At 40.4% G+C, this 22,398-nt stretch overlaps 6 protein-coding genes across 8 annotated transcripts in view; 4 read left to right on the top strand and 2 right to left on the bottom strand.

Moving 5' to 3' along the window:
* Positions 1-6,220, bottom strand: part of LOC113051868 (NACHT, LRR and PYD domains-containing protein 12-like) — an 11,349-nt gene extending 5,129 nt beyond the window's left edge. Inside the window, exons 1-8 of the mRNA XM_026216025.1 lie at positions 6,100-6,220; positions 5,846-5,899; positions 5,664-5,746; positions 3,819-5,576; positions 3,171-3,338; positions 2,454-2,627; positions 2,105-2,281; positions 79-267 (exon numbers count right to left, since the gene is read on the bottom strand). Of these exons, the coding sequence (XP_026071810.1) occupies positions 79-267; positions 2,105-2,281; positions 2,454-2,627; positions 3,171-3,338; positions 3,819-5,576; positions 5,664-5,734 (2,537 nt within the window). The 5' untranslated portion in view covers positions 5,735-5,746; positions 5,846-5,899; positions 6,100-6,220. The remainder of the gene's footprint in view (positions 1-78; positions 268-2,104; positions 2,282-2,453; positions 2,628-3,170; positions 3,339-3,818; positions 5,577-5,663; positions 5,747-5,845; positions 5,900-6,099) is intronic.
* Positions 6,221-10,047: 3,827 nt separating this feature from the next.
* Positions 10,048-10,800, top strand: LOC113051891 (histone H2A-like). Its single transcript, XM_026216056.1, has one exon. The coding sequence runs from the start codon at positions 10,101-10,103 to the stop codon at positions 10,485-10,487; it is 387 nt and encodes a 128-aa protein (XP_026071841.1). The 5' UTR covers positions 10,048-10,100; the 3' UTR covers positions 10,488-10,800.
* A 775-nt stretch (positions 10,801-11,575) lies between these two features.
* On the top strand, positions 11,576-12,706 carry LOC113051886 (histone H3-like). The gene has a single exon (XM_026216052.1). The coding sequence runs from the start codon at positions 11,612-11,614 to the stop codon at positions 12,020-12,022; it is 411 nt and encodes a 136-aa protein (XP_026071837.1). The 5' UTR covers positions 11,576-11,611; the 3' UTR covers positions 12,023-12,706.
* Positions 12,707-12,748: 42 nt separating this feature from the next.
* On the top strand, positions 12,749-13,364 carry LOC113051895 (histone H4). Its single transcript, XM_026216061.1, has one exon. It carries the CDS (start codon positions 12,794-12,796, stop codon positions 13,103-13,105), a length of 312 nt encoding a protein of 103 aa, XP_026071846.1. The 5' UTR covers positions 12,749-12,793; the 3' UTR covers positions 13,106-13,364.
* Positions 13,365-14,436: 1,072 nt separating this feature from the next.
* LOC113051892 (histone H2B) lies at positions 14,437-15,072 on the top strand. Its single transcript, XM_026216057.1, has one exon. It carries the CDS (start codon positions 14,480-14,482, stop codon positions 14,852-14,854), a length of 375 nt encoding a protein of 124 aa, XP_026071842.1. The 5' UTR covers positions 14,437-14,479; the 3' UTR covers positions 14,855-15,072.
* Positions 15,073-15,524: 452 nt separating this feature from the next.
* LOC113051873 (E3 ubiquitin/ISG15 ligase TRIM25-like) lies at positions 15,525-21,926 on the bottom strand. Of its 3 annotated transcripts, XM_026216033.1 has the most exons (8): positions 21,812-21,925; positions 21,380-21,513; positions 19,140-19,756; positions 17,951-18,046; positions 17,609-17,842; positions 16,641-16,663; positions 16,098-16,243; positions 15,525-15,958 (listed from the first exon to the last, which is right to left on the bottom strand). In XM_026216033.1, exons 3-8 carry the CDS (start codon positions 19,746-19,748, stop codon positions 15,768-15,770), a joined length of 1,299 nt encoding a protein of 432 aa, XP_026071818.1. In that variant the 5' UTR covers positions 19,749-19,756; positions 21,380-21,513; positions 21,812-21,925; the 3' UTR covers positions 15,525-15,767. The 3 variants fall into 3 exon arrangements, with proteins under 3 accessions (XP_026071818.1, XP_026071816.1, XP_026071817.1); XM_026216031.1 differs by lacking the exon at positions 21,380-21,513 and having other exon boundaries at positions 21,812-21,926; XM_026216032.1 differs by lacking the exon at positions 21,812-21,925 and having other exon boundaries at positions 21,380-21,645.
* Between the last annotated feature and the right edge of the window lie 472 nt (positions 21,927-22,398).

The following is a 22,398-nucleotide window of genomic DNA, read 5'->3' as shown; positions in this document are numbered from 1 at the left end:
AGACACACACCAGGAGAAAGAAGATAAGAAATTTAGGCTGGTTTGTTGTAAGGTTTTGTTCTGGATTACTTATCATACCGTAGGTGAACTATCCGCAATGTCTCTAGTTTGAAGCAAGGATCCGCCAGCAGAGAGAAAAGTTGCTGAAGTTCAAGAGTCAACCGCAAAAAGCTACTTAGTTCAAGTTTTCTCAGGTGTGAAGGGTTCTCTTGAAAAGCAGAGAATAATGCTGATGCCGTTTCTTGGTTTATAGAACAGACTTCCAACCTGCAAAAAGAGTTAAGAGAGTTCATGTAAACTTTTCTCTGTAGATTAAAAGATTAAAAATGAGCACACAGCACATTACAGGGTCATGAACTGAGAAATTACATTTTCACTTTTGACATGTAACAGGTCAATGTACTATAAAAACATCCTGTGAGTTTTAGAACACAAAACTTTCTCATTAGTTCAAAAGAATATATTATTAAAACCAAGCTAAAAGACTGTCTCTGCAGAAGAAAATTAACTACTACTACATTTAGTCTCTTTAGCCCCATCCACTGACTCACAAGATGCTAAAGAGATGCAAACACAGGATTACTCAAAAAAACCATAGAGATTTCACAGAGGATTCCAAGACAGTGTGTAGCTTAAACTGTGAAAAACGTTTAGGATCGGCATCCTTGTGATCTTAACACTGCCACATCCAGTATGGACGGTATCACTAATTGTAATGTGTTCTGTTATCTTTTGTCATGTTGCGTCACTCACGTCTGGTGCAGACATGAAGTAACACTAGCGAAGAACTCCAGATTGTGTCACTGAAACACTGCTGTACTGAGTCTGACTATAATTGGTCCAACAGTAGCCTAATCGCAACACATAATTGTGAGTAAATGTGTTTTTAACACAATTGCATTGTCTTTTCCAGATTGTTTGAAATATACTTTGAAATAGTATTTATAATTTTTAACTCCGATGACCCATGTTGTTATACATATTTTTTTCTGTGAAATTTTTTCACTGCTTGTTACGGCACGGCTCAATTTTGGGGGGTTTTCCACTGGGTACAGTACCTAGCACATGGTACTTTTTTCTGTACCACCTCGGCCTGGGTTCCAGGTGAACCGTACCGTTACCAAAATGTGTCATATTAACCCTGCTGATCACTGATTTAATGAAGATAATGGCCACTTCCTGTGTTATTGAACTTGTGACATGAGACACTAGACCCACTAGAGTAAATCATCACAGCCAGTGAGGGTCAAACGCAACTTTTTTTTTTTAAACGAACGCAACAGTTTCAAATGAGCGAACCTTTTTTATACAATAAAATACTGGCTGTTTCATGGTCTGTTGAGGATTAACAGACATTCCTCTAGTAGATCAACAAGGAGTGGATCCAGCGAGAGCTTAATGAGACGACGTGGAATTAAAAATATTTTTTTCAACAAACGGCATGTCTATAATCCCGCCAACTCTAAAGCGCTAGAAAACTGCAGTGGAAACAAACCGAGCCGAGCTGTGCCATGCCAAGCCATACCATGCAGTGAGAAAGCATCCATTAGTTATAGATGTGGGCCTTTACTTCTGATTCTTAAATGAATCATTTCTGTAGAGAGGATTCGATGTAAAAATCTTTGCTAACATAATAGGCGGACCTCAGAGAATATTATAAAATAATGAAGAAATGTAGTTCATGACCATTTTAACTATGGCAACCATATTATCTAACTGATGTGGTGTGTAGATTAGTGTGCTAAATATTTTCAGGAAAAAATGCAGGAAAATGTGTTTCAATTCTTACGTGACAGTAGTTACTTAGTGGTGGAATTTGTAAAAAAAAAAAAAATAAATAAATAAATAAATAAATAAACTGGGTCATCTATGATCTCAAAATATTAATATTCTTTGTATTTTATGACTATAGCTAAACTCTGCAATTATTTAGATATTATATACTTTATTATCATCTATTATTATTATGCAGGGACAGCTGTAAACACAAATAGTTGATTCTCAACTATTATCAAAAAACTGTTTTGAGTACCTCAACCTGCAGAAATGACACACTTCAGCTTTAAGGGAATCAATCTGTGTTGCTAGTTACTGCTTTTTTTACCTCAGAACGGTTATTTTGAAGTTCGGATGTCTGAATGCCTCCGACAGAAGCTGTAAAGCCTGATCTTCAGATCCCTGACAGCATCTGATCAGGTCCAGCTCCTGCAGACGACAAGAACTGCTACAGAGAGCTGCGGCCAAGATCTTACAACTCTCTAAGGTTTCTATTCCTTCTAAACTGGGGAGCACAAAACACAATACTGATTAATAAAAAAAGGAAGTGCTTTTTATTTATTATATTTTTTTTCAAACAAAAAAATGAAGCAGAAGTGTAATACTAGATTAAGTTGTTTGTTACAATAAATACCGGTAATGACCACTAATAACAATAAAGTAACATTTTTACTAACGTGAGATTTTCCAAGCGACAAACCGGGTCCATTAAGATCTGAGAGATGCTCTCCACTGTCCTGTCACTCATTCTGAATGAATCCAGCAGCTTCAGCTCTCTCAAATGTGTTGGGTTCAATAAAATCCCCGAGAGCAGATCGTCACCATACTTTTGAAGACCAAAATATGGTGTCCTAAAGAAAATATTTTAAAGAAGGATTATTCAGGTTCTAGGATTTAAGTTTTTAAGTGTTTAAGAATATTTAATTCAGCGGAGGTAATTAAAATGTGTAATTTTACCCCATATTTCAGTGTACATTATTTATTTAGAGCTAAAATTACATATTAAAACAATTAGCTTAGCAACTAATGCCAACTCAGAGAAAGTTTTGAGCCCTTTTGTGCGTTGTGTTACAAAATGCATTCTGACTACAATTCATAATGATTCATTCTCAGGATTGCTGCAAAGGCCACAACAGAAAGCATGAGTTACATGTTAGATTAGGGAACACTATTCACTGTTAACTAGTTGCTCATTGGCATGCATATTACTAGCATAATAGCAATAACATTTACATTTATTCATTTAGCTGACGCTATTATCCAAAGCGATTGGTGTCTCACAGTGGATTCGAACCCGGGTCTCTAACACCAAAGACATGTGACTTATCCTCTGTGCCAACACCACCCCTAATCTAAAGTGTTACTCCACACTTTTTGCCATTGTATGGACTCACCAGAGTGTCTCCACTTTGCAATTAGGGCTTCTCATACCATCTGATATAAGGCTCAAGTTTATATAAGAGAAGGCTTTCTTCTCGATGTAGATCTCTCTGATACGATTGGCTGGAGATCTGAGAGCTGAGGCGATCAGTGCCCAGCTCAGATCTGTGGCCTCATCCAGTCTAAAGGTAGAAAAAGATATATATATAGGTTAAATGATGTAAAATGCTGAAATAAATGACGTTTTTTGTTGTTTAGGCATCTGTTTTTACACGCCGATCATCCTGAATTTTCATTTATATTAAAGCAAAAACATACAATTCATTTATTTGCATGTAACACTTTACTGAGGAAATCAAATACTAATTGAATCTTTAACAGTTTGTGGCAGGGATCCTCAAATCTGGAACTCGAGATCCATTTTCCTGCAGAGTTTACCTCTAACCCTAATCAAACAGACCTGAGCATGCCAATCGATGCCAAGCAATGTCTTTGGGATCATTAGAAAACCACAGGCATGTGACTTTGATCAGGGTTGGAGCTAAACTTTGCAGCGCATTGGACCTCCAGGGCTTATGGGGTCACACACACACACACACACACACACACACACACACACACACACACACACACACACACACACACACACACACTGTGCTCACCTGAGGACTCTGGAGATCTTGATGACAGGCAGCAGTCTCATCATGGCTTCATCTGCATTAGTGTATTCACTAACATCAAACGTCAGTGATGGCTCTTCAGAGGTCAGCAGAGCAGTGGCTATATGTGACCACTCTGAAGGAGTGACATGGACGTCCCCATCTGTCTCAAATTCAACCTGGCTTTGATTCTGAACCACAGGCAGGGCTACGTCAAGCTCCTCCAAACAGCGAGAGAGATTAACTGAGATCTCAAATAATGGTTTTGCCTTGATTTTCTGTAAAACATTTTTGACTACATCTTCTGTTCTTACATGAAGAGATGTATTTTGGAAAAAGGTGGACAGGAGCCTGTGGCTTGGACCTGCAGAGATGCCCAAGAGAAAGAGGAGAAAGATGTCTAGTTGGCCAGTTTTGCTCCTTAAAGCTCTGTCTACTGCTCTTCTGTCCATTTCAAGTGGTACGTCTGTAGGACTGAGCAACCTTTTAGCTTTTTTTGCAAGTGGAAAAGACATTATATTTCCCTTGCTGGGTTCATAATGCACAGCAACATACAATGCTGCCAGGAACTCTTGGACACTGGGATGCGTGAAGCGGTACATCTTCCCTAAACCCATCATGTTCTGTTTCCTAAAAAACATGGGCCAATCTTCAGAGAGTTTGACAGGAAGAAGAGGATCAGTATTGGTTTCTCTCTGGTCCTTCTCTATAAATGTAAGCGTGTCCCTTTGCAGCATGTGCCAAGCCAGCTTCCCCAACTTCAGGATCTCCTCAGTGCCTGATTTTGAGGACTTTTCCACATGTCTCTTCATCTGACTCAGGAGGAAATGTGTGACCATCTCTGTTAAGGTGAGAGGAGGATCTATGTTGCAACAGTTACTAAAAATCTCTTCTAAAACAGTGGAAGCCATCTGACAGAAGAATGGCAAGGAGCGCATGATGTACAGGGATCTGGATGATTTCACGTGAACAATCGCTCTTGAAGCAACGTTTTGGTCATGCACTTCACTTCTGATCTGTTCTTCCCATTGCAAGTCATCAAGCCCATGAAGTTCAACCACCCTCTGAATATATTCTGGAGGAATTAGACCTGCATCGTTTAGCCTTGAAGTGACCAGGATCTGGGCAGAGGGAAGAAGGTTCCCTTTGAGAAGATTCACCAGCATGCAGATAACAGAGACCGGTGACACTGGGTCAGTGCATGTCTTGGTGCGCTTAAAATTAAGAAGAAATCTAAATTCACCAAGTCCATCCCATATAAAGAGGATCTGAGACCGTTCGAGGGTCTCTGGCTTGGGTAACTTTGGAAAGATCAGATCCAAGAGCTCTATCAGGCTGAGTTTTTTGTCATGTAGTATGTTCAGCTCACACAGGTGAAGAGGAAACACAAAATCAATGTGCTGGTGTGTTCTGCCATGTGCCCAATCTAAAACAAACTTCACCACAGCTGTTGACTTGCCACATCCAGATACTCCTCTTATCATAATGCTGCGGATACAACCGTCTGTAGAAGAACGAGGCTTCAGGAGATCATCATAATTAATGACATTTTCATCTTTAACATCTTCATTGTAGGGTCTTTCCAGCTCACACATCTCATGGACAATCTGGCCACCCAAATGTGTCCGGTTTGACTCATACATCTTCAGAGGAATGCCGTCTGGAGACTTTAGAGCGTCTTCATATCGCTTTCTTAAGCTTTCTTGCAGTAAAGCCTTCAAAGTTTGGATCTCCTTGGTTTCTTCAACACTGAGTGAAGAGCTGGAAGTGTTTCAGAAATGTTTTCAGTGTGATTGTATAGAGTACCATATGAAAAGACAAGATAAAAGTGAGCACGAGAACACTTACCATGACTCTGTGGACTGGATATTCATTTTTGTTTGGTCTTGAAGGACATTTTCTTTTAGGGTTGATGCCATTGTCAACAGCGCCTACTGAAAATACAAAATACACACTCTATACACAGGCTCTTTAAAGTGGCTAAAATACTACACATAAAATGTCCGAAATCAGCTCCAGAGAAAACACACCTGTTTCACAAAACAACACGAATCTAGACTAGATGTGTCAGTTAGGCCATTATTCTGAAACAAAGAAGTTAAATTCTGCATTAAAACAACAAGAGCACAAAAAAGTATAAATGTTTTATAGCTAAAAAATAGCAGTCTAAAAATGTAACCGTGTTTACGATTTCTTACTTTCGCTTTTTACTGCTTTCGTTGTTATACACATTCTCTGTAAACTTTACCCGTGGTATCAAAACAACCGTGTAAACTTGGATTACCGCAGAAAAGCGATGATAAATTGATGTTTTTGACAGCAAGCCCAGTGTCAGTCTCTCCGCTTCGATGTCTCGCTGCACAAGAGGCGTGACTGCAGAGAAACACGCAGTATGAGGAAGAAAAACAGCTCAGGCGGGTGGAAGTTTTTTTTTTTTTTTTTTTTTTTGTTTCAATTAGAGAAACGAAAGAACGAATGATACACGGATTGGATAAAATCCAGACAGTTTTCGCTCCGAGATTAATTGCGGTGTCCGATTGCGGAAGACACCAAACACGATAAACAAGCCTCGTCTCTTGTAGTGTTTTTCCATTCTGTGCTCGTTTTGATGGTGGACTGTGTGACGCATATCGCGTGCTTCTTCTCTGGTAAATGTTGCATTGCGTTTCATCCGAGTGTGAGTTAGGACACAGAAAGGCCGTTTTCCTCTGACTAAATTAGGCTCTTGTTCACGCGTGAATTAAATCCTGGAGTATTTCGTTCTGGCATGCACATATCTCTCACCACAAGAACCTATAGTTTCATTACTGGTAGAACTGAATATGAATCCCATCAATAAGAAGGGACAGGGAAACCTGTTGCTACATGTATAGAAAATGGAAAATATGTTATCTAATAGATTAGTTCATACAAATTGTGTCATTATTTACTTACTCCCTTTTTTTTATTTTTATTTTTATTTTATAATAAGATAGCATATAGGTAGGCTACATATTGCAAACTCAAAGTTGGATCCCCTCCTGTTTCAGCAGCAAGAGCTAATAAGTGCCTGTGTGTATTTGTTCCTTAAATGGAACATGAAAGAGGACTTTTAATGATAGTTTGAAATATACATATTTCATAGACGATGCTTCCTGTTTCTTTATTAAAACATCTCATATGAAGAAAGTCTAAAGCTTGCGTCGTGCTCATGAAACATCAAGTAGAAACAGTCTTAAGAATGATAATTATAAAGCTCAACTCTTTTAAGTTGGATGGATTTGTATTTGCTGTCAATGTTGTTATCAATCATGCGCTGCGAAAAATAAAGGTCTGAAAGTAATATATTACTTTCTATATTATATTGTTCCTCTGTATCATCAGTGTTGTGTGTGCTTCACTATTCTCTAGAATTGGAACGATTTATAAAACTTTATCATTATAGAGATAGATTTAGCCTATCTACAGGTGTGACATTGGTTTTTATTGAATTAAATTTCGAATTATCCTGTAAATTATCAAAATATATATTTTTTATAAGATGATTTTAATTGAGACCGCTATAGATGAATATTTTTATTCTTGTTGGTCCTCAAACAACATTCCTATCATCAAACTTAGATTTTACAGTGCTATGTTTGGGGTCTGTGTTTGTGTGTGCTGTTCAAGAACTGAACTTTGAGCAAATGCTTAATGTTCAAACCGATCATCATCTGTGTTGGTATATTTGAATGTGTTTTTAATGAAAATGCTTTTGGTAAAGTGATAGTACAGTAATTCATACCACACACATCTCGTGTAACTGATAACAAACAGTAGTTTTATTTTTATGGTTGTTTTACATAATTTAGTCTATCATGTTGTGCCTTAGGGTTAAATGAAAATATCTAAACTTGTCCTAAAATGTCCTGGCAAAAACCTACCAGCAACATAATTACAGTTAATACACATTTTAATTAAATTGTAGTATGCTTTATACTACATGCTGAATATTCCTGACACATTTCTATCACTTAATTGTTTTGTAGGTGCTTCCATCCCTGTATCTTGCCAATCTGAGAACATTCTGTGAAAGAAAGGACATCTTGTTCGGAGATGGTCATGTGAATAGAGTAAACACTCAAAGTGAGTGTGTTTTCTTTTTTTGAGTGGTCAGTTTTTATATTTGGAGACATTTTTTGTTAGCACAGAAATGAAAAGGTCAGAAAATAGGCAGATCTGAGCAGAGCTCGGACGTCCCGTGTGGACTGAGCGACAGGAAACCATTGACATCTTCCTGGAAACTGTTTGATGCATAGAGCAAACTCTCCACTGCCAACACACTGATAAACTTTATTTGAGGGAGGAACAGGGGGAATAAAAAAAGAAAGCATATTCACATAATATCCCATTATGACTGTTCTAAATGAGGTTTTGTTAGGAAAGGAGAATATGCAGTGGTTCAATAGTGTTCATAGTCTGTTGTTTAATTTATGAAATCATGGGAAAATGGGTAGACTATTTCAAATTGGCCCATAAAAAAACTAAAAGAGGAGTTGAAGAGTTCACATCTGATGATATTCATCCCAAAGGATGATGATGTCATGACGGCAGAGTCGTTTTGATTGTGGACTTGTGCATCATTATAAGGAAGGGGCACTATGATAACAGGGTGGATGCACTTTTTTAAAGGGATAGTTAACCCAAAAATTAAAATGATGTCATTGTTTATTCACCTTCAAGTTGTTACAAACCTGTGGGTACAAGGTTTTTTGTTTGTGTTTTTGGTGAACTATCCCTTTAAAGTATTTACATAAAACTGTATGTACATTCAAATATAACAGAGTACTGTATACACAATAAGGTGTGCTCCAAATCACGCACTAATGCACTACTCTGTGACATTTTGTGCAAATAGTGTGTTCACTCTGAAAATTCCAAAAATAAAAAAGTGCACTTTAAACACCCAGATGATGCACTTTACCGGAAAAAAAAAAGTGTGGAATGTTGGACATTTTATTATTATTATTATTATTATTATTATTATTATTATTATTATTATTATTATTATTATTATTATTGTATCCATTTCACATATTGAACAAAGAGAAAAAAAAAAAAAAACTTTTTGTCTATTGTTATTGATAGTAACTGTTAAAGGTCATGATTTTTTAATTTAATTAAATTTTTTAGATGAATGTTTCTAATCTGTATATTGTAGATTATGTATAGGCCAATGGGGTTTTCAGGGAAGTTTAACAATAATTAAGACTCAAAAGACTCTATGATTAATATGAATAAGGGATGATTTATGAAATATCTGTACTGTATTAATAGTTAATGATGACACATTCACAAACTGAGTTTGTAGTAAACAGAACATGAACGCGAGTAGAGCAGCTGATGATACTGAACTGCAGCACGTTAGAGCGATTATTATCGCAACAGAACTGGTTGCAACGGTTTTCGGATCATTAGTACACTGAACCAAAAACCGTTTCTTTCGGACGCGTCCGATTCGAGGAGCTGATGATACTGCGCATGCGTGACTCAGCGTGAACCCTACTGACTCACTGAGCCGAACTGATTCTTTTGGTGATTGATTCTGAACTGATTCTGAGCTAATGTTATGAAGAGTAATCTGGCGAAATGTAAATCATTTAATAACAAATACATGGCAATGTATTATGTATAGTAAGTGGATCATGGTTTCTGAAGTTGATGTCAGACGCTTCTTTGTGGAGTACCATTCTTTATTTGATATATTCTTGAAAATGCCATCCTATACTCTTACCTCTATGGTTCTGTTATTCAGAAAATCTTGAATCCGGGTAAACATCCTGCTCCTGCCAACTATACCCATTTTATTTAACTTAATTAAAATCCCCTTTCCACAACATGTCATATGTTTTTCAATAGTATAACCAAACCAGCTTCTTTGCTAACTTGAGATTTCCTGATTTCATTTTATAGACAAATAACTGGGTCCATTGTTTTGTGCCCATTACAAAATCCACTTCGGTGATGGGAGAGCATTCCTATTTTTTCAATTAGGGATTTGCCTTGACAATTAATTTAAAATCTAGCTCCTTTACAACTTCCTCAATGTTTTCTGTCATGTTGTTTCTTGAAGCTGCACAATCATCCGCTCACCGGCTGTGGAGGCGTGGCTTCGGAGGTCGGTGTTGGAGGGAAGTTCAGTGATTGGTTTGAAATCTTACAGACTTTAAACCAATGAGAGACTCGCACGCTCTTGTAAATACATCAGAGCGGGGGTCGTGTTATCATTATCTGCATTTCTAACGTAGAAATATCGTACTCCTAACAATGAGCGGAAGAGGCAAAACTGGCGGCAAAGCGAGAGCGAAGGCCAAGACTCGCTCCTCCAGAGCAGGGCTGCAGTTTCCCGTTGGTCGTGTTCACAGACTTCTCCGTAAAGGGAACTACGCCGAGCGCGTCGGTGCCGGAGCTCCCGTCTATCTGGCTGCTGTGCTCGAGTATCTGACCGCTGAGATCCTGGAGTTGGCTGGAAACGCCGCGAGAGACAACAAGAAGACCCGCATCATTCCCCGTCACCTGCAGCTGGCGGTGCGTAATGACGAGGAGCTCAACAAACTCCTGGGCCGAGTGACCATCGCTCAGGGCGGAGTGCTGCCCAACATCCAGGCCGTGCTGCTGCCCAAGAAGACCGAGAAACCCGCCAAAGCCAAGTAGACCCATTCAACTCGGTTTTTCAAACAAAAAGGCTCTTTTAAGAGCCACACATTTCATCTCCGAGAGAGCACTTTTCTGGTTGTACAATTTGTTCGTAAATGACAAATGTATGCAACCAAAAAATAAGTCACATTTATTATAACCGTATACGAACTTACAACAACTTAAACAAAAAAAAAAGTTTTTAATAACCACTATTCACAAACCGTATAGCCACTCAATGGCGAATTATAATGGTATTATCTGTCTGAGGGTAAGCAAAAACAATTTTGCTCTTATTACGAATAAACACGCACGCACAGAAAGATAGAAAATAAAATGTAAATTGAGATCAGCAAGTTTGTGTTGCATATGCAAGTGTAGAAAGCAGTTGTGTCATATATTAAGTGGTATATTGCTCTGATATAATGAAATGTTATGTGAGTGTTCGCATGTGAGGCCTGCTGGGTCTGAGTACAAGGAGATGTCACAATCACCTGCTTGATGAGGAGAATTATGTGAATAATGAGAAATATCAAGTATTTGTCACACATGAGGTATATATGGTGTTAGAGACATAGGAAACAATGGGCTAAAGAGTACAAAAGTAGAGATGTGTTTTTATCACATACAAGGCGGAGCTCACTGCTGTATTGTCTTCCCTTCCTGCAGTAATGCTACTGTATTTGACCGTGTTCTTTATTTAAGAAGGGATTTATAATACGATATATTTACTTGTGCCGTTCTCTTTATTTATTCCCTTTCTTTCTACTGTGTACTTATTTGAACAAAGCCTAAAACTTAGAATTCAAAGCACTGTGTGTGTTTGCCTCAAAAAAGAAGAATCGCTTTTGTAAACCTCTTTGAATAAAAGCGTGTATAAAATGACTAACTGTACATATAGTGTAGAGTATTTGTTTGATCCGTAATAAATTAATAAATTGAACAAAGCATTTTGAGCGGGAAACAAACAGATCCCCGTTTGAAAACGTGAGATGCGCACTCATTGGCTAGCAGTCCTGTACAGGCGCCACACATCAGCCAATCACAAGCTTCTGGACCATGACGCCATCCTAAGATGCTTTAAAACCAGCTGTGTTGGATACACGGTTACACTCGTATTCTACAGTGATTAAACTGCAGCGATGGCAAGAACAAAGCAGACCGCTCGTAAATCCACCGGTGGTAAAGCCCCGAGAAAGCAGCTTGCTACTAAAGCTGCCCGGAAGAGCGCCCCAGCCACCGGCGGCGTCAAGAAGCCCCACCGTTACAGACCCGGGACCGTGGCTCTCCGAGAGATCCGCCGCTATCAGAAGTCCACCGAGCTGCTGATCCGCAAACTGCCTTTCCAGCGTCTGGTGCGAGAGATCGCTCAGGATTTCAAGACGGACCTGCGCTTCCAGAGCTCCGCTGTCATGGCCCTGCAGGAGTCAAGCGAGGCTTACCTGGTCGGTCTGTTCGAGGACACCAATCTGTGCGCCATCCACGCCAAGAGAGTCACCATCATGCCCAAAGACATCCAGCTGGCCCGCCGCATCCGCGGAGAGCGCGCTTAAACCCGCCGCTGCGTCAGCCGCGTCACACCCCAAAGGCTCTTTTAAGAGCCAACCACATCACTCTAAATGAGACGGTTTCCACTGGAACTGACTGTAAATCACTATAACATTACACTTAGGCTTTCAATGAATCTTTTCTGCTTGTTTGTTTATGAATCCCTAATTTAAACAAGAAAGTACACATGCAAAGACATGACGTCCATGTGCGTTGGACACTTCTGCAGTTAAATGCTATAATAGTGAAAATGCCTTATACTTAAGTTTGTGTGTAATACAGCCAAGTGCAATTATGTATAAGGTTAATATTAAGATATTATGTATTGTCAAGTTGAATGTGCGACAAAACGTCTGTTGCATTGTTTAAGGTGAAAATACAAGTAATTTGGTTATCGTAGGTGTTTATTTAAAATAAATTGAGAACTACTGCTATAATGTTTGATAGGACATCTGTCGCGCCATTTGGTGTGAGTTCGTGCCGCTCGATAATGAGTTAATCTGATTAAAAGCATCTCACAGTTATGTCTGTAAATATTCTGCAGATAATGTCTCATACATCTTTATCAAATAAATCTTTTCAAACTTGGATTAAATCGTTAGTTCAGGGTTTGAATTTAACCTCATTGTTTCCTGCTCCAACTAATGAAGGGGGGGAGCGTCATGTGACGCGCGCTGGTTTCAGTCAGGTCCTGTAAGCAGATATAAAAGTCCTGCCTTTAGCATTCGTTTCTTATCCGTTTTCGTCGCTCGACTGAAACAAGAATCGATTTCATCATGTCTGGAAGAGGCAAAGGTGGTAAAGGACTCGGAAAAGGAGGCGCTAAGCGTCACCGTAAAGTGCTTCGCGATAATATCCAGGGAATCACCAAACCTGCCATTCGTCGTCTAGCTCGCCGTGGCGGAGTCAAGCGCATCTCCGGTCTGATCTACGAGGAGACTCGCGGTGTGCTGAAGGTGTTCCTGGAGAACGTGATCCGCGACGCCGTCACCTACACCGAGCACGCCAAGAGAAAGACCGTCACCGCCATGGACGTTGTGTACGCGCTCAAACGACAGGGACGCACCTTGTACGGCTTCGGAGGATAAACCGCTTTCAGATCAGAAAACAAACCCAACGGCTCTTTTAAGAGCCACCCACACTTTCACTTGAAGAGACAAAAGTTTAATTCTTGTTGGTGCTGTTCGTGAAAACTAATACGATGTCTGTCTATGAACATTATAGTTCCGAGTCATTTAATTAGAATATCATCAAAAACATCGGTTCAGTAATTCCATTAAAAAAGTGAAACTTGAACATTATATTCATGCACACACTCCAATAAAGAGACTTGAGTTTTATGTTGTCTATATCGATAGAAGTGGAAATCTGCATTGATGAGGGGGAACTCGGATCATCTTTACTTGATATATATGACATCTTTATTTGATCCTCTAACTTTAACACTCACTATTCTAATTCTATGATTTCATTTAATAATTTAATTCGAATTGTTTTTACACCTAGCATAGTCAAAACATTGTTTTTTTTAAAGAGCCGTTTGAGAGCCAAAAGAGCCGGCTCTTTTCAGTGAGCTGAGTCAAACGAGCCGGCTCACGAAAAAGAGCCGAAATACTCATCAATATTGTTCATCCCAAAGAAGCACAAAGTCACTTTTACAGACTTCAATTAAATGTTCCTCCTGGTGGAATGACCTCCCCAACTTAATCCCAGCATCTGAGTCCTCAGCCATCATCAAGAGTTGGCTTAAAACACATCTCTTCCTTCTTTATTTGATCCTCTAACGTTAACACTCACTATTCTACACTATTATATTCTATATATTTAAAAAAATCCAACTACCTTTATAATATTTTTGTAATCTATTTTATTTTCATTTATTATGTAATTATAAAAAAGACCCAACACTAGCTTGCTCTACTCTTTTTCTATTCTGTTTTATTTCATTATATTATTTAAAAGTGTACTGTGTTTAAGCTAACAGACTTGTTTTTGATTGCTTCCACTGTCCCATCTGTCAGTCACTTTGGATGAAAGCATCTGCTAAATGACAATGTTTTTTTTCTCCAGATTCTCTTTGGTTTGATTTGTTTGTTGGAGGTTTTAAACATTACACAGTTTGATATTGATTCTGTGTGATATTTTAGACTTATTTCATTGAATAGAATAAAACGAACAAAAAGAGCGGGAATTGAAACAAAAGAAACTGACTCGGTGGGGGGTGTCGGTAAAACAAGGAGATGTGGGCGGAGTTATAATCTTGCCGCCTTTGATTGGCCGTCATTCCAGTCGTTATTCTTCGAGTTGTCCAATTAAACACGAGTTCACGGGTTTGTCCAATTGAAAACACGCGATCAGAAGCTTCCCCATCTCTCTGATAATTAGCATAGACCAATCAATAAATGCCTCTGTCCTGCTTTCTCTCATCATTGTCTCGTGAGGTTTTGATCTCCAGCAGCATCATGCCTGAACCAGCGAAGTCCGCGCCGAAGAAAGGCTCCAAGAAGGCCGTCACCAAGACCGCCGCGAAAGGAGGAAAGAAGCGCAGAAAGTCCAGGAAGGAGAGCTACGCCATCTACGTGTATAAAGTGCTGAAGCAGGTTCATCCTGACACCGGGATCTCTTCGAAGGCGATGGGCATCATGAACTCTTTCGTCAACGACATCTTCGAGCGCATCGCCGGTGAGTCGTCTCGTCTCGCTCACTACAACAAGCGCTCCACCATCACTTCCCGAGAGATCCAGACCGCCGTGCGTCTGCTGCTGCCCGGGGAGCTGGCCAAACACGCCGTGTCCGAGGGCACCAAGGCCGTCACCAAGTACACCAGCTCCAAGTAGAGCTCCGCTGCAGCTCCACACACAAAGGCTCTTTTAAGAGCCACACAACTTCTCACTGAAAGAGCGTCTACTAATATTTTATCTCAAGGTTCAATCGTATATTAAACCAGATTGAGCTAAGCATCGTTTGCTTACAGAAATAAACCACCCTTTCTCGGACTTTACAGTAATCCAGATAATGAAAATAAAACGCATTTATTGCATAATCCTATTGTAACTTGTGTTCCGGTAACTAGACTTTTAATTATCAAATTATAGTCCTTAATCTGGCATGCTGTGTATACAGTAACTCAAAAGTCTTTAAAAAAATTTGTGCAGAATATAACCTTTTTTTTTACATCACTTAATCTAGTTTCTAGATTTTTCGATTGTGTTGTATTTCTTAGTTCTGGGTTTAAATATATATATATATATATATATATTTTTTGTTGTTTGTTTAAAATACATAAAACAATCAACCAATCTTTATTTTATTATTTTCCTCTGTTTCCAAGTGTCTACATATTTAGGTGTTAATTTACTGAAAAAAGTGTGTTTGTGTGTGTATATACAAACAAATGTAATGATTTGGCTATAAACTAGTCGATTTTTAAGTTTTGAAACTATATTTTATTATACATTTTCAAACACAATTTATTACATTTTAATTATTTCTTGATGAAAGAAAAAGCAAAATATACTGGAACTTGAAAAAAAAAAAAAAAAAAGTGCAGAAGGAGCCCATCTCATGTGCCCTGAGCTTTTAAACATACCTGACTGGATTTCTCTTTGATTAATTAATTTAATATTATTCTGTTTCACACTTGTTTCTCTCAGGACTGAGAGCAGACTCTCACACACTCTTCAGAGCATCACAGAGTCTGAGAGATCATTTTCCCTCAGATCAACAAACTCAAGAGCAGATTATCTTCTGCTAGTCTTCCTCATCCTGTTCCTCCTCCGGTGAATACTCTTCATCTCCAGAGTCAGTGAGGTCCTGCTGCTCCTCTTCTTCCTCACTCCTCATCTCCTCCTCACTCTCCTCCTCCTCATCTTCATCATCACAACTCTCTTCATCATCATCTTCATCCTCCTCCTCCTCAGCATCTCCTCCCTCTATTTCACCTTCAGAAATGAAAGAAAAAGACGCTCTTAAATGCTGGAGACTGGATCATCAGGTGTCATATTTAGAGGAAAGAAGATCCTGGCAGCTGTGTCTAATAAGAAGAGACAGTATTTTAGTTCAGTAGTGTGTGAGACTCACAGATGCTGCTGAGGAGTGTGTGGGCGTCCTGCCGCAATTCAGCCATGAACTCACACATCTTTCCTTCCAGTGTCTCAAACAGCGGCTCTGTGTCCACTGTGACCTCATCAGGAACAAACAGAGGCTTTCTCAGCAGCCGCCGGTACCTGAAACACACACACACACACACACACACAGAGAGAGAGAGAGAGAGAGAGACACACACACACACACACACACACACAGAGAGAGAGAGAGAGAGAGAGACACACACACACACACACAGAGAGAGAGAGATAGAAATACACACACACACACACCGTGTTTTAACAGATAATGTAACTGTGGACAAACTGAATACACTTGTGCAAATGTATGGAAGAGTGCTGTGTCAGAGACCGAATGTGATTTTCCTGCTCATCTCTTCAGTAAAGGCTCTTCTGCTTCACAACAAAACCTGTCCAGCTGCTTCTCACATCACACGAGAGACTTTAAATCACATCACATTCGATTTCTGGCACAGTCCTAGTATGAAAGAACCTCTGAATTAACTCTCTGCTTTACCTTTTTATAGATGAATTGTATTCCTGAAAGAAACCCAGAAATATTAGGATTTAGACTTTTTTTTAAAGGTAGGTTTTGTTCAAACTGACCAATACTCGTTGGTCACACTTTTTTATGAACCTAATCAAAAGTTATTATATTCTGGATGATAATTATTCTGCATTATGTGCATGTTTTCTATAACTATCCACAGACTCTTAGCAGAAGACTTCGTCTCTGATGTTGGTGGTTCATCTACAGGATTTCACGCGCTGTCTCTTTTTATTCTGTCTCTTAGCTATAAATACAGTTTCTGCCTCAATAAAAGAAGCTGTGTTTGTGTGAGTTATGCAGGAAACATTTGCTTCATAATTTGATATTAAGAAAGTTATCTCTGTCGTCTTTGAGTTGTGATTGGTTGGAATTCACCCTTCGTTTGATTGACAGGTGATCTGACCAATCATAACAGCAGATCTGCCGTTTGTCTGACACAGAGCAGACGATATCTTCTGTTGCTCCTTCGTGTTTATTCTGTGCTATAACTAGTAGTAAAGAGATGATCGCTTCACACTTGAACTGAGGCACTACAGAGATCAGTGAGAAGCAGATTTACGTGTTTGACAACGGCAAACGCAGCCATTGCTTTTGGAGTCATGATTACAGACGGACTTCATCTTCAGTGTTTTCTGGAGAGCCATGTGCAGATGTGATTTAACTCTTTGTTAAATCTTGTTACAGAAACCATTTCAGATAAACCTGACCCGAAATAGTCATGTAAAAAATGTACTGTAGTTGTAAAAAACTGTAGTTGTTTGCTTTTCCGGGTCAGTCCTGGATCAGAATAAATTCAGAGTGGACCAGACTTCATGCTGACAGTCAAACTAAAGACATCAGAGTCTTTCTTTCCGTCTGACGACAGAACAGTTCAGGTTTGGGTCAAGAAGCGTCCCAGATCATGTTAATAGTTCAGTTCTTGTGTGTAGATGTACCTTGATTAAGTTGAAAGCGTCGCTCTCCTGTAGAAGCCTCTGGACGCCCGAGTGAACGTCCTGCAGACGGCTTTGATCCTGTGCTATTCGACTCAGGTTCTGCTGGATTCCCGAACACTGCTCCCCGTCACGAGAGCTGATACAGTCACGCAGCGAGGACAGAAAAGCATCCAGGCGTGCAACAGACGTCTCTCTGAAAGCATCCAGGTGTTGGTTGGTGTCGTCGCGGTAGGCCTAGAAGAGATCAGCAGTTCAGACAAACTAGAAACTTCCCCAACATTAAACAGCAAGGACCGAGCGCTCAGTTTTGTGGCATCAGTTTCTTTTTCAGACTAACTTCACCTTGTTTTGTCGTTCAATCTCTTTTTGTTCCAGTCGATTTTTTTCTGCTTTGAGGATCTTTCTGTTGGTCTTGTGCAGCTGAATGTCAAGACAGGCCTCGAGAAAAAAGAGAGAACAAGACTCACATCTGACGGACCATGCAGCACTTGCTTAGTTTCACTTCACTTTAGACGCACTCGCAAACTTCCCCTCCGCCGTCACTTCATCAAATGGATGGTTTGTGTAATAAAATGAGCTGAATGTAACTGTAACTATAAATATAGCCATGAATACACAAATGATTCAGTTACAGGAGCTCAGAAGCAGTTACGTTATCTGAAGCAGCGAATGCTACTCAATGATGAACGCCAGAACCGGAGTAATTCAGACACATGTGATTATTCTCAAGAAGAAGAGTAAGAAAGATCATCAATGTCATGTATCGCTCTCTCAATCTCCAGATTACATTATCAAAGATGCTAATAATAGGGGGAAATAGGAAGGAGATTAATTATTTACTAATAAACTAGTGTTTTCTGAGTCAGTGTCGTCAGGATGAAGTTGCCCAATCTGACTCACCTTTAGAGAGAAGTGCATCTTCACAGATTATGATTATAACGAAAGAGTTTTTGATTTATTTTGTTAAGTAGTAATTAACAAACACAGTAACACAGCAGAAAGTGTATCATGTTTGTTTTCTTTATATTTCATTATTTTATTTTATGATCGCGCTGGCACCTCTATGTCCCAGAAAGCATGCTTTAGCTTGCACTCTCCACAAAAAAATATTGGATATATCACACATTTATCTGGGTTTAACGTTAAATTATTGTTATATGCTTGAACTGTTTTATTTTAGAGTAGTCGTGATGATTTGAGAAAGCTAAACTGATCAAACATAGGCTATGATCAGCTGATGGACATTACTTTAAAAAAACTTAACGACCAAAACATGCTCCAAACATACAAAACTATTTTAATATCTGAAACAGTAGTATAAGCTGTTTTGGGAGAAGGGGGATAAAAGACAGGCTGAACATCTTTAAGTGAGTTGCGGCGCAAACCAAAAGCGATCACAATCTGAGACTCTTCTGCTGTGAACAATCACTGTGTCTGATCATAACTGTAAAACACTCAATGAAGTGTAAAGGGTCTGATTAGCGAATCATATCTGGAGGAGTAAGTGTGAAGCGTGAACACAGAGACCTACCTTGAAATCCTTCATGGCGTTCTTCAGTGTTTTGATGGCGTGTCCCGAGTGCGTTCCCTCGATGGTGCAGGCGTTGCAGAGGAACAAGCGCTCATCCAGACAGTAGTAGCGAAACATCTCGTCGTGCTCCGAACACTTCCTCGTCCTCATGTCTCCGAGCGGCTCCACCAGCGGATGCTCTCTGAACGCCGGCAGCTCCAGATGAGGCTGGACGTGCTGAGAGCACATGGACACTTCACACTTCAGGCAGGTTTTAACCGCGGCTGGACCCTTGGCGTCTCGGCTGGCGTCCTCGGGACAGTAATCACAGTGAACCTGGTCGCTCCGGCTCGGGGGGCAGCGCTCGGAGCGGTCTCCACGCCGGAAACCGTCAGCGATGTTGGCCAGCTTGAAGTTCTTCTGCCAGTTGGAGGAGCTGCGGTGACTCTGTCGACACTCGGGACATCGCAGACGGCCGCGGTCCGAGCGGCTCTTGAGTCTGCGCAGACAGGGCAGGCAGAAGTTATGACCGCAGGGCAGCAGGTGTGGATCACGGTAAACATCCAGACACACAGGACACGTCAGCTCCTCCTCCAGAACGCTGCTGTTTCCAGCAGACGCCGCCATCATCAGACGACCTGAGGAGAGACGACCTGAGTACAAACGACCAGAGGAGAGACGAGCAGAGGAGAGACGAGCAGAGGAGAGACGAGCAGAGGAGAGACGACCTGAGGAGAGACGACCAGAGGAGAGACGAGCAGAGGAGAGACGACCTGAGGAGAGACGAGAGACGACCTGAGGAGAGACGAGAGACGGCCTGAGGAGAGACGGCCAGAGGAGAGACGAGCAGAGGAGAGACGAGCAGAGGAGAGACGACCTGAGGAGAGACGACCAGAGGAGAGACGAGCAGAGGAGAGACGACCTGAGGAGAGACGAGAGACGACCTGAGGAGAGACGAGAGACGGCCTGAGGAGAGACGGCCAGAGGAGAGACGACCTGAGGAGAGACGACCAGAGGAGAGACGAGCTGAGGAGAGACGACCTGAGGAGAGACGACCAGAGGAGAGACGACCTGAGGAGAGGAGAGACGACCAGAGGAGAGACGACCTGAGGAGAGACGACCTGAGGAGAGACAACCAGAGGAGAGACGACCTGAGGAGAGATGAGCAGAGGAGAGACGACCTGAGGAGAGACGACCTGAGGAGAGACGAGCAGAGGAGAGACGACCAGAGGAGAGACGACCAGAGGAGAGACGAGCAGAGGAGAGACGACCTGAGGAGAGACGACCAGAGGAGAGACGACCAGAGGAGAGACGACCTGAGGAGAGACGACCAGAGGAGAGACGAGCAGAGGAGAGACGACCTGAGGAGAGACGACCAGAGGAGAGACGACCAGAGGAGAGACGAGCAGAGGAGAGACGACCAGAGGAGAGACGAGCAGAGGAGAGACGACCAGAGGAGAGACGAGCAGAGGAGAGACGACCTGAGGAGAGACGACCTGAGGAGAGACGACCAGAGGAGAGGAGAGACGAGCAGAGGAGAGACGACCTGAGGAGAGACGGCCAGAGGAGAGACGACCAGAGGAGAGGAGAGACGAGCAGAGGAGAGGAGAGACGAGCAGAGGAGAGACGACCAGAGGAGAGACGAGCAGAGGAGAGGAGAGACGAGCAGAGGAGAGACGACCAGAGGAGAGACGACCGCAGCAGACGTCTGGAGAGACCCTCGCTCACTATACAGTCTGCTTCCTGCCCAAGTAACGTTAGTGTGGACTAGTTTACCCCAACATCCTGTCACTCTAAATTCACACATTGCTTTACATATTAACAAAATAAATACACAAACAAACAACTGTAAAGATATCTAGCAGCTGAAGACAATCCAATTGTTTTACATGAGACTGAAAACATTAGACATTTATTTAGATAAGTAAAACATGTCTCATTATTATTATTATTATTATTATTATTATTATTATTGTAACAGCCGAGTAGATTTAGTTTTTCAGGTTTATTTGATGAATAGAAAATTCAGAAGAACAACATTTATCAGAAATATAAATATTTTGTAACATTATAAATTACTTTATTAACACTTTTGATCAATTTAAAGACATACTTGCTTAACAAAAGTATTAATTACTATAACTTACATAATATAATGTTACAAAAGCTTTTAGTGTCAGATGAATGCTGATTTGTGATCTTTCTCTTCATCAAAGAAACATAACTCTGTGAATTAAGATTAAAATGAAAACACAGCTTACCTTCAGAAGAAGAGATGAAACAGAAACAGAAAGAGTTTATCAGAGATTAATATCAGGAACAGATTATTAGAGCTCCTTTCAGAGACGATGTTGAGGAGGATTTGTAATTATCTGACAGCTTTAAGTTGTTCCTCCTGAAATGATGAAGCTGTGCCTCAAACACAGAGCTGACAGAAGCACAATGAAGAGCACAACACACACACTTTCCATTCAGTCACAAAACACACTGTTGTGTGGTTCCCTCGTGTTCTAGACACTTAGAGAAGCTGCTTCAGCACAACAAACCCAAACAAACAGAGACAACACAAGCCTCTTCATCTCTGAGCTGCAATAATAATTATATTTCTGAAATAATTGATGCACTTGTTGAGTCGCTAGTTCTACACAGACCTATAAAATAATGCCACGCGAGTAAAATCATCTGAAACAAACCTAAAAGTCGCTGTCGAGTGAAGCCTCGCTGGATTCTTCCTGATTCTTCTCTTGTTGTGAAGAAGAGCCGCGTTCACTGCCGGATGATCCGCCCACTCTCTCGCGTTTCCGAGATTATAAACCACGGTCAGCGCTGACTAAAGACGTCAACCAATCAGAAGAGTCGTTTGATACCACGTGACCAGCGTATCGGGATCCTGCGTCACACGTCATCCCGGCTTGCTCTGTCAGTACCATAGACTATTCAAAAGAAAGCAACTTTTAGAATTTTACATAGATATTACCCAGTAAATAGTTTTCTTATTAAATTTAAAAAGGATTTGAATTGTTATTTTTGTTATATGAGGACTGAAACTTTGTTCCATTTATTTTGGCATTGCTATGATGTTATCATTTTGGAAAGATTTTACTAGATTTAAAAATTATAACATTGACCCCATTTTTATTTTTCTTTGTACTTAGAACACATTTTATTTGGTTTTACTAGTATCTCTTCAAATAAAACCAAAGAATATTACCTCAAAATGTCATATCCGTAAGTGTAAGTACAATAAAACCAAGCCTTTATTTTTGTGTAAGACTATTTT

Source organism: Carassius auratus, chromosome 32 (genome assembly GCF_003368295.1).
Source record: "Carassius auratus strain Wakin chromosome 32, ASM336829v1, whole genome shotgun sequence".
Lineage (NCBI taxonomy): Eukaryota > Metazoa > Chordata > Actinopteri > Cypriniformes > Cyprinidae > Carassius > Carassius auratus.
The sequence above is the reverse complement of the archived record's forward strand: the minus strand, read 5'-3'. Positions and strand labels throughout refer to the sequence as shown.

Coding starts and splice junctions, on each gene's coding strand:
- LOC113051892 (XM_026216057.1), top strand. CDS start 14,480: ATGCCTGAACCAGCGAAGTCCGCGCCGAAGAAAGGCTCCAAGAAGGCC.
- LOC113051886 (XM_026216052.1), top strand. CDS start 11,612: ATGGCAAGAACAAAGCAGACCGCTCGTAAATCCACCGGTGGTAAAGCC.
- LOC113051873 (XM_026216031.1), bottom strand. CDS start 19,748: ATGATGGCGGCGTCTGCTGGAAACAGCAGCGTTCTGGAGGAGGAGCTG. Junction 17,843..17,950: donor AGATTGAACGACAAAACAAG/GTGAAGTTAGTC, acceptor GATCTCTTCTAG/GCCTACCGCGACGACACCAA. Junction 15,959..16,097: donor CACACTCCTCAGCAGCATCT/GTGAGTCTCACA, acceptor TCATTTCTGAAG/GTGAAATAGAGGGAGGAGAT.
- LOC113051895 (XM_026216061.1), top strand. CDS start 12,794: ATGTCTGGAAGAGGCAAAGGTGGTAAAGGACTCGGAAAAGGAGGCGCT.
- LOC113051891 (XM_026216056.1), top strand. CDS start 10,101: ATGAGCGGAAGAGGCAAAACTGGCGGCAAAGCGAGAGCGAAGGCCAAG.